The following is a 14,804-nucleotide window of genomic DNA, read 5'->3' as shown; positions in this document are numbered from 1 at the left end:
TGATGCAATTTAGTTACAATGCACTAAGTCATCAAGGACATGGAACTATTTGGATATGAAAAAGTATGAAAACATACTCCACCAAATAACCACCACTTGCATTTACTCCAACAAATCTCTAGACTATACTTTCGTTTATAGTAGAGGTTATTAGCAATTTTTCCACATCTGTTATCCCCGTACTACTATTTTTTTTCTTAAATGTTCTTCCAGTGCTTTCGTTAAGTAAATAAGCTCTCACAGACTTCTCACACATGATCTGCTATCAGTGCCCAAGATGAGGGTAGCAATTTGCTAAATTTTTCTTTTTTTTTTTTTTTTTTTCAAGAAATCTTCTCAAGTTTAATGGATCAATACTGAGGACTGGTACCCTGAAGAGAAGGAATTTTCCCGCTGTTTGGGTATGACTCATCATTACACATCTTTGCTACAAATAATTCACTGCTTCAATCTTAGTCATTTTCAAATTTAATCAACTAAACTGGTAACGAGAACAGGAAATTAAGTTTTAGGTTTCAAGGTTTAAAAGCATTTGGACATTGAATTGAATAGCACAGTATGTTTTATTCCATTTATTTTTCTCATTTGACTGTAAGCTTTTAGTGAAGATACTATGTGTTATTAGATTTACTGCAACAAATAGAGGTTACCAGTAATTAGACTTCTACCCTCAAAGTGGAAACATTCACTTCAGTTTCAAAAACCCGAGGAGAAACTCAAAATGCCAGACCAAAGAATACTACACAAACAGAACTCAATTTAAGAAAGCATCATGTGGCAATGGAAACTGTTGTTTTCAATACCAACATCACATGGAGAAGGGGAAAAAATATTGCAAGCTTGAGAAGATCTGCAGAGGAGAAAAGTTCTAGGCATCAACACTATACTCAGCACAGATGTGCATTTTATTTTACCAAGTTATAGAACACTACACTAATAAATTCCAGTTTTGTTATTTTAACACAGCAACAGCATTAGAGTTGGACAGGGAGAGAAGAAATGTCAAAGAGCCTGATTCATAGCATGAGCATGTAGCAATGCCAAAAGAACAGAGCTAAACAACAACAACAAAAAACCCTTCAGAAACAACCCGCTAATCTATCCCACTGATCAGTATCACAAGTATGGCACTGAACTTGAATTTACCTACTTGTTTGCTGTCCATCCAAAGTCTTGTTACTAGTATAATGAAAAAAGAAAAATGTATTCAGAGGCCATTAACACTGGGGCAAACAGTACTCAAATACACTATAATCCTCAATCAGTACTAGAGGTTATATAGAAGAGTTAGAAAGATTTTGGTCAGATTCTTTTGAAAAAGTTGAAATAACCTCCTTCTTACAACTATATTGTTTCAAGATCTGTCTCAATGATATACAAGACATCTCTTTTCTAGAATGACAATGACATTTTAAACATCAAGCCTATGTTTTGATACAGCAGCAAAGCATCAGAAATTTATTTATAGTGTGTAGTTAAGAGAAGCATTATGGCCCATGTAAATACTCTCCTTGCCTCAGCCTTTGAGATGAACAAGCACACATTAAGTGTTTTCAAAAATGTCTTTAATTTAAAACTAAAAGACAAATTGTATTTTACAAGCTGCTGCCCTTTGCAAGGATACTAAATATCAGAGTGTCTGTAACTGAGGGTAACATGGGGCTCCTTGCATTGAACAACACATACAACCACAATGCAAAATTTTGATCACCATTAAGTATAAAAGCATGTCTTTTCCCTCTCCCATGAGAATTAACTACGGCTTGCAAATAGCTATTCTTATTCAATAACACCAAGCATATTCAAATATTTGAAGAGAAGTAATCAAGGGAATGGAAATTCATCCTCTCACTCCTGTTGCGTACCAGTAGGCAGTCAAAAGGAACAAAGAGTTCACAGGCTACATGTTTGGCCTCAGAAAAAAAGAGAAAAGCAAAAAAAGACCCCACAAGAGCACCACCTCTCTCACAGAATTAAAGAGAAAGCAGACAGAGCTGGCAAAAATCTTATCTTCAGACAATGACTGAAAATTGAGTATACAGTCACCTGCCAAAACTAGGTACAAGTCTAGTACTTTGATTCTGATTTTCTTTCTTATGAACAGTAGTATCACACATCACAAATATTCTATTACAAAACGATGTTTCACTCAAACTGGGAGACAAAACTCTACATGGAGAGTGCACTGGGGACAAGACCTGAGCTGCAATTTGCTCCATAATATAATTCCATGTAGCTGGGTTTGAAATGTTCTACTCCCCTTTTAAGAACAACTTCTCAAGGATGAGAAATGCTTCCAGCAGCTGACCTGAACTGCTCTGCAACTGAAGAGGTTTGCAATTGTATTTGAATCCTGGTCATCTGCTAGTGTGACAATGGATGAAGACTCAAGGGCACTGTGCTCATGAAGCTCAGGGAAGAATACAGGGAGTGACCACAGCTGTTGTAAAGAAAGCTGAACCTAACACAGGAGAGACAAAGGGTGGCCTTTGTTTTTCATAAACGGTCATACCAGTCAAGTGGATCAACTGATTGTTTAAGTGGTCTTAGTTGATCAAGAAGTGTGAATGTATTTCTGTGCTAGTCAGATGAGAATGCAGGAAGTGTTGGCTCAACCCAATACAGTATAAAAACTGAGCAACCACAAAAAACAGACTTTCAACAGAACAAGGGGTTTGAGCTGGGTTCAACCTACATAGTCCTTCACGGCAACTCGGGACACCCAGCGTCATGATGGTTAGTCTATCGAGACCAGTAACAGGAACCATGTTGGTACTGTGATCTAACTGTATATTACAATTTCTCTACTATGCTGTGACTGTTCACCAAGTCCTGCTCAGATTTTGGCTAACATACAGCTCATGCTAAAGTCTGGTGTATTCTGGGAGTAGTGCTATTAGGTCAAGGCAAGAGCAGCATGTAGGGAGAACATGATGGACAGGAGGGCTACAGGTCATTATACAGCCACTATCACCTGCAGCTTGCTGTCTCCTGCAGCTGTAATCCTTGCACATTCATTGTCTGGCAGTTCCCTCAGAATCCACTAACCAATGGAAACGTTATGGAGCAAACTTCCAATCTGGAAGATATAAATATGTCATCTTACCCAAAACGCTTATGAAGCATATCCAACAGCAGCTGGACTGCTGAGGCTTTTGTGCTTCCTGGTGTGATACAGGGGATGTCTGCGCTGTGATCGAGGAGGAAGGATGAGCAATCTTGCTGTCAGTTAGGCAACTATTTTGCTCATAGGGTGAGCGCTACAAGTTGCAAGTTATTAAATGGAGAACTTGTGAGTCAGAAACCTCATGAACTAAGGGATGAATTAGTAAGTTCATGTGTTAGACTAGTCTGTACAAAAGGGATTGAGCCCTTGTTTGATGTGTTTGCTTTCTTTCCTAATGAGTTTAGAGAATAAAGTTTAATTTACAGAGTATGCTGACATGTAATTTGAAACATTCAAACAGACTGTGACAGGCGCTTGCACTGTGATTTCAGGATATTGCTTTATCACTCTGATAAACCAAGATTCTATGTAACAGCAAATAACTTCAGACAAGTCAACTGGTATTAGAAGACTAAACCCTTCCCATGTGCAATATCTAAACAAACTTTGTCCAAGTGTATTGAGCTCTTGACAGTAGCCACAGAATGTTCTTTAGCTGTGGAAATCACAAACAGTTTAAACGTTACCTTTAGCTGAGTCTACCAAGATGCAATTTTTGGTACCTAGATCTGATATAACAGATGAGGATACTTTATTCCCCCAATAGAAATATTTTGTATCATAGCTTTTTAAACCCAAAGCAACTGTTTTCCCTCTAGGAAATTTTTCTACAAGTTTTGACTGTTCAAGAATAATTGCCATAGTACAAAATATCAGCAGCTTCTATTGATCTGATTTCTTATGCAACTTGGTACAATTTTCACACAGGACATAACTACACTGGGCTAAATTTATAACCTTCAATATGTAAAAATCATAATGCAAAGGCTGCACTTGAACCTTTTACATTGACAGAAGTTTTTCTAACATTATTCATATTCTAAGTCCGGATCTACTTCCATTACAGAATATTTTCTCTCTCAAAACTCTGTTCCCATTCTCTCAATAAAACCAAAATCATGCCTTCCATATATCCTATGGCAGTCTGATATTCAGAAGAGTAACCACCCTAGTTCTGCATGGGAATAAGGTACAGATGTGATGTCCTTAAGGACTAAGATTCACCACTAGTTTATGAAAATAATAGAACATTTCTCATTATGGCATACTTGAAAGAGAGATATTGGCCTGGGTGTCTGAATGTACCTAAAGTCCACTGCAGAGATTCATTGTGGAAGGATACAGAGCATAACCAATACTAACACCCTCACTTTACTGACAATTTCTTATCTTATGAACCTATTTCTAGATTTTTTTAAATTATATTGTATTAACATGAGTTAATTAAATAGTAATTGACAGCTTACTAAGCCTGCTTTATATTCCAGTGAAAACAAAGTACAATTTAAGAAGACAGATTTTTTTGTACTCATGGTTCTTTTTCTGATATGAAATAAACAGCTTCCGGTGTCTGCATTGCCCTCTGCAATCACACTGGTAAATTCCTCCTAGCAGAGAGTTATTTAGCTCTGATCAGTGTAGTCGAGAGTTCTTCCACACATTAGCCATGCAAAACATTTATTCCAAGATAATGATTAGCACCAGACTTACATAGCACTTCAAGATTGCTTAGTCTCTAGCAGTAAAATTATCTGCACATTTTGCACCCCATGCTCCTCTAAATAGTAGAGATAAACCCATCCTCAAGGATCACAAAAAGAGGAGTGAAGAGAAAACAGTAGGTTAATATTTTTCTTATGAAACTGCATGATAGAGAATAGAAGTTAGTTTAAAGTAAGTTCTTCCTGATTAAGCTAAAATCCCTAGTAAAGAAATAAAGCAGGCATGATTGTTTACTATTTCTTCTGAAGCAAAATTAACAGAGCTTCCTCAATCGAAATGCTAGTGATATAAGCAAACAACATATAGCCATAAGTGCCAGTGCTACTAATGCATCATAGGACACTATACAGTCCTAAATATCAACCAATAAAGTAAAACTTAGAAGAGAGTGACTGAACTAAAAGAGCACGAATGACATTCATGTAGTGATATGATGAGTCATTATGCAAAGCCCTTTTAAGGTAACTCCTGCTTCCAAATAATCCTATTTTAAATATTAATTTATCATGGCAGCACAGGTATGAGTAAAACCAGCTATGACCTGTCAAATTTCAGTGAAGCGTACTGTGAGTAAGGGCATTCCTTTTTGCATTATTACACCAGCCACTTTAAACATCTGCATCACAAACCATAGATAAACGTGAGAACACCAATGCTATAATCTGAAAACGTCAGAGACAGAAATCTGCAGTGAATATGCCTTCCTAAATCTCTTGTGCAAAATGTAAATGTACTATATATCAGCTACATATTTTTTTCCTAACAGAAGCTATTAGAAAACTTAATTCAAAAAAGTTATATCATTGCTCTTGTAAGCTCGAAACAGAGCTTTGCACATACTACCTGGAGTCTTATGGTGAATGGCATCATCTGCTGCAGTTGGAAATCTGACACCTGCTCTCAGTTCTGAAGCAGGTTCTGACCTCTTCGAGACACGCTGTTCAAACTTCGGAGTCACTACAGCATAATGAAGCAGCTCTTCATATTCATCCTGTCACAAAGTGATGACAAATAATTATAAAACTACAATTACATTTTTAAAAACTATGTACGAAGGAGTGGAAATGATTTTCGGGTTTATTATATTATTATTATTTATTATTATTATTATTATTGTGAAAACTAAGAGGATTTCCCTTAAAGTTGCAAAAGCAAGCTGTTTTCTAACAATGATTGTAATAATTTATTTTTCTATTGTTTCATGTTCATTCCAATTACAACTACATAGTTACACAGAGAGACTTTCCTAGATGTCAGAATTGGAAATTACAATAGGCACCTTAAACAAAAACATGAACTAAAAAAAAAGTTCCAGATCCTGTAAGCTATTAATCACCTGGTACTATTCCTAAGCATTAGTATTACTGAAAAGAAACATGTATATTTATAGCCACGAGAAAGATGCTACTGAACACAGTCACATTTCACATTCCATAACATTACAATTTCTTTGGCGAGAGTTCTAAAGCCTATCAAAAGACATTTGACTATCCAGTATTTCCTTTAAATTAGATATAATTGTCACCTCATATTATTATTTTTTTAAATCACATAGGTATGGAGAATGTGTATATAACACTAAAATACAAGCTTTCCAGTTAAGAAGTTATAAATTATCTCACTGGTATACAACACTATACTAGGTATGAAAGTGAGCCAGTTAATGTTTTCTTTAAAGCCCTTAGTTAAACAGATTTTCAGAATGCAAGTGTTTAGAGTTCAATGTGAAACTGTGAACAGTCTGCACTATAACTCAAAGACACTGTATGAGGAGTGGTTAGTCATATGAGGAGCGGCTGAAGTCACTGGTTTGTTCGGGCTGGAGGAGACTGGGGGGAGACCTCCTCATGGCTACAGCTTCCTCACAAGGGAGGAGAAGGGGCAGGTGCTGAGCTCTTCTCTAAGGCAACCAACAACAGAACCTGAGGGAATGTCAGGAAGATGTGCCAGGGGAGGTTCAGGTTGGACATTAGGAAAAGGTTCTTTACCCAGAGGGTGGTGGAGCACTGGAACAGGCTCCCCAGGGAGGTGTCACAGTCCCAAGCCTGACAGTGTTCAAGAAGAGACCGGACAACACCCTCAGACACATGGTGTGAACTGTGGGGTTGTCACATGCAGGGACAGGAGTTGGACTCGATGATCCTTGTTGAGTCCTTTCCAACTCAAGACATTCTATGATACAATCCAGTAATTAATTTTAAAAGCTCCAGTAGCAGTTAAATGCTGAAACCAATCAAAGCCACTACTTAAACATTTGGAAAAAAATGCCGGTTGGAAGGTACTAAACCAGGTCACTAGTAGTCATTTTTTCTTCACTTAATACTATTTTACTAATTCTGTTCAGTATCCTAATGCAGTCAAACCTCAGAAACCAACTATGAATTTAAAAATTATTTCCCTCTTCAAGCTGGGAAAAGTTAGAGTAGAAACAATCAGTCAAAGGTACCAATTACATGTAATAAGTTTTTGGATGTACCAGTTGAAAAGGACACTATTTTAAAACTTTTAGTGTAACTCATATCTATGACGGTTTCAACTAATTAGATGCCACTTAAAGAAGCTAGGTTTTGTGCATTTTAGCTGAATTATAGCTTCCTTTCTATTTCCCATCTTGCAGTCTATCATGTTAAAATTGAAATGCATGTGAAGCTACATAATTATAAACAAATATCTACTGTATCTTTTCGATAAGCAAAAGGAAGTATTGTGTTCCACATAGAACATATAGTTGTGCATCAGTAAATTATCAAATTTTCCATTTCCATATCTTTCTAGAGAAATACAGTTTATATTTTATCAAATGCCAGAAAAAGAAAACAGATATCTTCAGATGATTTACTCAATCAGGAACTACAAGTATCTATACAAAATTCCCCGCAGCAAAATTTCAGCAGAATAAAAAAGCCAATATGTTAGTCTTAGTTCCACTTTAAACAAAGCTGTCAAACTGTTACATTAACTACAAAAACTATGTTAGAGCATAAGGCTACAGGAATATAGTTCTAAGGCTGGATGGTCAGAGAAGTTTTGATCATTTAAAGCATACTATCTTGGTTTTGTAGAAGTAAATAAATTAGTGTCGCAACAACCAAGGGGCACAAGAGCATTCAGGAGTTTGTTTGTTTGTTTTTAAATTCCTTCTTAAAATAATATAAAATTCTACAGATGCTGCATAGAATTTGCCCTGAGGATTGCAGTCAAGGTTACTGAACAACAGGAAAAGAATGGATTAAATGGACAAAGTCTTGCAACTCAATTATCAGTAAACGGAAATTCTCGGAAAGACAGTGGATTCTTTTTAAAAGGAAAAGGTAACAATCTGGCCTCTATTTAAGGGCATCAAATTATCTAAAAGGCCCAAACAAAACAAAAAAGGCCCTTCAAAATTACCTAAAAGGAGTACTTCCATGTCAGTATTCCTATTGCTCAGCTGTGACCCCAGTGTTCTTTTTCAAGAGTAAGAGGCTCCTATGAGGAGTCGCTGAAGACACTGGGTTTGTCTAGGCTGGAGAGAAGGAGGCTGAGGGGTGACTCATTGCTCTCTACAGCTTCCTGAGGATGAGAGGTTGAGAGGGAGGTGCTGACCTCCTCTCACTGCCATCCAGTGACAGGACACATGGGAATGGCTCAAAGCTGCACTGGGGACATTTAAACTGGACATTAGGAAGCATGTCTTTACTGAGAAGGTGGTTGAACACTGGAACAGGCTTCCTAGAGAGGTGGTTGATGCCCCAGGACTGTCAGAGTTTAAGAGGCTTTTGGACAATGCCCTCAATAATGCCCTCATGCTTTAACTTCTGAATTGGTCAGGCAGTTGGACTAGATGAAGACTGGAGGTCCCCTCCAAGTGGAACTATTCTATTCAAGACCTGTTCTCAGTTGCATAGTAGTCATTTATTAATATTAGTTTACTTTATTATTCTTCACAAGGTGGCTTTAGAACCTCTTTGATAATCAACCAGATCATAAAAGAAAATTCTGCTCTTTCAAAATTTGTTGCACAATATCTTCATCCTGCTTTGCAACTACAAAAGTCATTGGAAACACAGATGAATTACTATTGCTGAAAAAGTGTTAAGAAAAATTATCCATGAGACATGACCACAGAGAAGCATATGAACTGCAGAAATGAATCATCCATGAACAGGTAGTTCAAAAGGGACAAAGTCAATCTACATGAAGAAAAAGTCCCCTTAATTTAACAAGGCTTGTGCTGCACAGGGTCATTCCACCAGGTGACAGAAGTGGAGATGCATTTCCACATGACAACTAGCAAAACTTATTTTCTTCAAACTAGCCTGCTTTGGACAGAATCCGATCAAAGGAAAAAAACCCCATCCATTACTCAAACAGGAACAACCAATTATTAAAGGATAAAAATCTGCTGCTTCCAAAAGGATAAGACTTTACCCAGTACCCTTCCATCCTCTCAAAATAATGCTGAGCACAGAAAAGGGTAAAACCCCACTGTTATTGTTCTAGCATATTGTGTCATATTTGATGCAAAAAAAAAAAAAAAACAAAAAACATTTCCTTTCTGAGATTAACTTGGCCACAATCCTGCTCCAAAGGAAATAAATTCATTAAAATGAATCAATTCTTACAACACCATGTATGAAGTCTAACACGCACACTTCATCTGTTAAAAATAGTTTCTTCCTGATAAGACTTAACACACATAAAAAAATAACACCAGGAAAAAAAAATAAGAAAATGGTACCATTTCGATTTAGCTGTCATTGATCAACCTCTTAGGTTCAGGTAAGAATTCTGACATAAATTGAAATTTCTTGTGAAATGCACAAAAGGGAATCCAAGTGAAGATATTTTAATCTTGGATTTTGTTGTCTAATTTGTTTCCCTTCACTAACATTTTTACTGTTTTCCTGTATGTGTAAAACATAAAAAAGATGCTAGTTTTGTTAGATTTCATCTTAATTATCCTTTGCCAAATAAATTGCCATGACAGTGAAGTAAATGAGGTTGCCTCTTTCCTACCTGAAGATGTGAAGAAACAGAACTGCCCCGAACAGAGTCTTTTGGCAAAACAGGACTTGTGCTTTTCTCCTCATTTGATGACATTCTGTACAAAATTAGTCTATAAAACAGTAGAAGCTGAACTTCATTTTTTAGTTCCAACATGTTTACTGTATATCCACCAACATTTTCCCCAGAGACAGAGATTGTGATGTAGAAAATACATCAACACCCAGTCAACCGGTTAAACTGATCATAGAGTCTCATTGTATAATGCTAGGTAGGAAACTGCCCCATCCAAACCATACTAAAAACCACGAAAAGACTTCCACTAACTGTAAAAGAAAACAATGGCAGATCCAAAAGCAACAATATGAAAGTTTTATTTTGCATTGATTGAATATGTTTAATACCTAATGCTTCATGATATGCAATGTAAAATTTACACCAACAGTAACTAAAATACACTGCTAGAGGAAAAACAAGAAACAGATAGATCAAGAATAAGAGAAGCCTTCATTTACAGATACTTTCCTGTGTAAATTCCTCCTTATAATTCACACTGTATTGATTTGGAGCTTATCAGCTTGTTTCAGTACAAAATACTGAAAGAGCAATGCAGGAATGATTGAGCTACAATGCAGTTTTTTACCCTTAAACTACGTCAACCACACCCCCATCTGAGATTATGCCCTGAACACTCCAGTTCAACACCCTTAAGCCTTAACCTAGTTGTCAACATCAGTGTCTCTCTACTTTTTTGACTCTTCTTGTCCTATAGGCCCAGGAAGATTAACAGACATGGAAGAACAGGTAATGTCTTAGGTTCAGGTATCACTCCAGCAATTTCTAAGCAAGAGAGTGAGGTATTCTTTAAACACCTGGGAAGCAGATGATGTAGAACTGAGAAGAAACTTGACGATTTCTTGAAAGATATATGTCTCTTTTAAATCTGCTGCGGCTTTGAATAAGTCCTTTAGTGAAGAACTGAAGTTCTTGTGATAAAACTTGATAGGATATAGGGAAAAAGAATTCTAAAGGATATGAGGAGAATGAAAGGAATTACAGAATGAGTGGGAACTAAGTATTAAATACAGTGAATTTGTTAATGAATGAACAGCAGAGTGATATTGTGGCCTGATGCACATGAAAAGTAATCATCAGACATGTTGAACAGGGAGCTGTCAGCAGAGAGTAAGCATAGGAAGAAGACCACCACAAATAATCAGAGGAATCAGTTGCTTGTACAATGTGGCAAACAACCACACAAGAAGACTTACTTTTAGAGAGACCTTTAAAATGGTCAATTATAATATTCTCAGTTTTTTATAAACAGATGCATTTTCTGACAGAAATGTTGTTTTTAAATTGCTAGTTGTACTGTCTTTAATTTGGGAGGAACACTCTCCTTAAGCATCATCATCTTGTTTTCAAAATGTCAAAAAATGCAATAATCTCATAGCTTTCATGCAGGAATACAGAAGGAAATTGTCTTTTTGTGTGAGTTGATTCTCCCTCCCTCACAAAAGCTCTCTCTGCCATGAGTATATACACCTTTCAGAATGGGAAGTTTGTTCCTGTGCTGAAGACGGACATTTTTTAAATTGTATAGAAACAATTTTATATGCTAAGATTTCCTACAGCCCAAGGTTCAAAAGACAAGATTACCATCTCTCTACTCCCTGCTCAGCCCTAATATACTAACTGTGTTTTTTAAGTACAAAATATGAAGTCTTGGAAAGGTTTACTAAGTACTTTCATTGCTGTATACTGGTGTGTAGATGGGAGAATAAATACTAGCTTCCTCATCTGTTCTCTCTTCATTGTCTCCTTCTCTGATCATTTTCTTCTTTCATCTCTCCCATAAATTATTCTCTATCTGTTCCTTTGGTTTTGGCCTCTTTACTTAATCAAATAATTTTATACTAGCACTACTCCTCCCCTTAGTCAATAAATTCTATTAATAACCAAAAAATATTTATTCAGTAATCTTAAAAAGTCAGGTTCAACTCCATATGCCTTCCCACTCATACGGTTTCTAAAATTGTGGGTCCTGAGTGCCCTAGAAGTTCTGGAGGTATTCAAATGCATATGTGTGTGTAGGGGGCATTAGGGAGGATCACAAAGGACTGGCTATCTAGCACTTATAGGTATTATAGGCGTATTTGCAGGCAGAAATTACAAATACTGTTGTTTTTCCTTCTCAGTCCACTTAAAAAGATCTAAACTACCATAGATTCTTCTGAGAAACAGGAGAGCAAAAGGAAATACATGTGAGCACAGATGAATTCAAGGAAGATGAGGAGAAAGGTTTCTTCTGAAAAGTTTGTTCAACAACTTAAGACCACTATTCTACTTCTGTTCGCAATTTTCTGAGACTGTGCCCTTGACATTCAGTCTAGTGCTACTCTCAAGCTTGTGGTCGTCCAAAACTCCAAAAGCTCCTTTATCATAAATGGTGCTACCTCTCCCCTCCAGGTCACTCTCCCCTTCAAATCTATAATCACAGCGCACCTGTTTGACATTGTATTACAAGTTACTCACTGTTACCTCAAGCTCAGCGTATTTGCCCCCCTTTCCCATCCATTTTCTTTATATCCATGGATTAGGCCTCCCAGATGTTTGTTCGGTCTCCCCTGACTGCTTTTACTGACTTGAATGCCTCTTTAGGTTCCACTAACAGGTTACTACTTAAAGTTCAAACTTTCCCCACATTTCTTTGTTTTGCTTGTCTGTACCTCCAGTGTTTGCATTTAGAGTCTAACCTTGCATTTTGATTATTGCAACATTCCAGTGAAAATCTCAGTAAACCTAAAATTCTAGAAATCTGCTAATGTACTGAACAACAGATGGTATTACTATGACATATTAAGATAGACACACTTATTTTAAGATGATGTTTACAGACATCATTACCACATCATGCTAAGAATACGTTGTCTGCTTTGATCTCAGTGAACAAGCACTAAGTTCAAGAAAATACTGGATAAGTTTCTGAAAGAGAAATCAAGGGTTGTTAAGTAAGACACCACCCCTAGGTCAACAAGTTGATTTGCTAAACTGCAAATCATTATATGCTGAGAGACAGGTGAGAGGAGCATCTTCATGCTTACCATGTTCTTCTCATCTTCCTCGAGCATCTGCCAAAACATATGTTTAACTTCACTAAAGAAAGATTTCCTGTTAAGAGCACTTTCTTCCAAACCTGTGTACAACTACAACGCTGAGAGCTACTTATAGAAACAGGATGCAACTATAAAGACCTTTGGTCTGACCCACCACAGCTGCTCTCTTCCTTAGTTTTGAATTGCTTGCCCTGTGATCAGGATTTTGTGCTTTGCATTTGTTTTAGACTAAAAGTCAAAATAATTGAATGTTGCATTCAGATGACAGGCCTCAACACCCAGGAAGGAGAACCACTCCCTCCCCCAGCACACACAGGACAGGATTCCTTCCCCTTCACAAGTACTCCATGGCAAAGCAGCACTGCTCAAGTTTACGTTTTTAAGCTCCTCACTGCAACACCTCTGCAACGAACCCTGAGCTGGTGCTACAGCGACTGCTGCTGTCACGTCAATAGTGATCACAAGGACAAGCCACAGGGTGTCACACAGACATCCGGGCGGCACAGCCGGAGAGTCACAGGGGTGGACAGGCACAAAAGAGCACAGTTCCGTATCAAGAGAAGGCATTTTTATATTTTGTTTTTTAGCAACCAGCCCAACTACCCGGTGGTAGTGGTACGTACCTGAGGGAGGCGGGGGTCGGGGTTGCGGCTAAGCCGCCGAACGGGAACAGCAGGGTTACAGAGAAGGTACTGTGGAAACCGCAGCCCCCCCCGGCCGCCCCCGCCTCACCTGCGGACACCGGCTGCCGAGCCGGACGGTTTCAAACTATCGGGGCGGAAGAAGAAGCACCTCTCTCATAGGCTCAGCCTGCCTTTAGAAAGTGTCATGCGATTGGGCAATTCGGTGACAAAAGAGCCAATTACATCGTTCAGCCGGAGGAAGGGCGTGCCAGCCCGTCTCTCCGCCGTCCCGCTGGCGCCGGCGCCCGCTTCGCCTCCCGCCGTCTTCCGGCTGCCGGCGGTTGCCGCGCGCTGATTGGCCGCAGCTTTCCCGGGGCTGGCGCGCGGGTGGCGACCGGCCGTTGGCGGGGCGCGAGGGGCTGCTCGCGGGGCGGGGCGGGGCGGGGCGGGGCTTTGCTGTGGTACCGGTGTTGGGCGGGCGGTGACCGGAGCGTGTTGGGTTCGCTCCTGCGGCCCCGCGGAGGCTGTGGTGGCCCCCTGATACTGTGGAGGCCCCGTGATCCTGGCTTGCGCCCCGTAGGGAGCGGCGTAAGCGGTGGCGAGTGGCCTTGTTAGTGCGGGGGAGGAGGTAGATGTATAGGGCCTAAAAGCTTGGGCTAGGCAATGTGGGGAAGCCTGGTGTTGTGCATGCTGGAGAACAGCTGTTGAAAGGCATCCCTGTGGAGAATGAAGGGTTTTTTCTTTTAAAAAAGGATTCTGTGGTGGAACTACTCATTCTTAACCGTTCCCACTTATGCTAATTATGAAGCTAGAAAGCCTCCCCGAGTTAAAGTAACTTTAGCAGTGATGTTACAGAAGGTACTATGGGCTTGGGATTTCAAGCATTTCTCTCCAATCCTGTCTTTTTGTAAAACCTTTTCTAGGTAGATGTGCTAAATGAATTCAGGTATTAAATTCAGTCTAGCCTGTGGCAGAGCATCCTGCATTTGAGACAAAACTGCCGGGTCAGCAGTTGGAGCACTGACTGCTTGATGTGTTCCCAAAGAGAACTGCTTTTATTGCTGTTATGTTAGGGCTATAATCAAAATAAATTCAATGCCAGGTTTTAAAGATTTTCTATTGGACATCAGAGAGTCCTGTTTGCCAGGCTTCGTTTATCATGATACCATCTTAATTGTCCTTTTTGTAATGCAGGCTGTGATATATAGAAAATACCTTCAAAATAATTTACAACATCAAACTCTGGCTACAGCTGTATCATCTGGAGTACTAGAGCCACAAATATCCCTGTCATAATATGTGAGTAAATGTTACATTTTCTCTGGTAACATGAGACATAAAATTTCCAAA

At 38.7% G+C, this 14,804-nt stretch overlaps 1 protein-coding gene and 1 long non-coding RNA gene across 7 annotated transcripts in view; one reads left to right on the top strand and one right to left on the bottom strand.

The window, feature by feature from the left end:
• POC5 (POC5 centriolar protein) overlaps nucleotides 1-13,717 on the bottom strand; it is a 30,500-nt gene extending 16,783 nt beyond the window's left edge. The window contains exons 1-3 of one of the 4 annotated variants that reach the window (XM_065861454.2): nucleotides 13,455-13,717; nucleotides 9,728-9,827; nucleotides 5,573-5,720 (exon numbers count right to left, since the gene is read on the bottom strand). In XM_065861454.2, coding sequence (XP_065717526.1) covers nucleotides 5,573-5,720; nucleotides 9,728-9,811 — 232 coding nt within the window. In that variant the 5' untranslated portion in view covers nucleotides 9,812-9,827; nucleotides 13,455-13,717. The remainder of the gene's footprint in view (nucleotides 1-5,572; nucleotides 5,721-9,727; nucleotides 9,828-13,454) is intronic. The other 3 variants (XM_065861455.2, XM_065861456.2, XM_065861458.2) reach the window with 3 other exon arrangements.
• Nucleotides 13,718-13,910: 193 nt separating this feature from the next.
• The window catches only part of LOC136115329 (uncharacterized), a 30,982-nt gene continuing 30,088 nt past the window's right edge, over nucleotides 13,911-14,804 (top strand). For all 3 annotated transcript variants that reach the window (XR_011736537.1, XR_011736536.1, XR_011736535.1), the window contains exon 1: nucleotides 13,911-14,753. This is a non-coding gene — a long non-coding RNA (uncharacterized lncRNA). The remainder of the gene's footprint in view (nucleotides 14,754-14,804) is intronic.

Source organism: Patagioenas fasciata, chromosome Z (assembly GCF_037038585.1).
Source record: "Patagioenas fasciata isolate bPatFas1 chromosome Z, bPatFas1.hap1, whole genome shotgun sequence".
Lineage (NCBI taxonomy): Eukaryota > Metazoa > Chordata > Aves > Columbiformes > Columbidae > Patagioenas > Patagioenas fasciata.
This window is presented reverse-complemented; position numbering and strand designations above follow the sequence as displayed.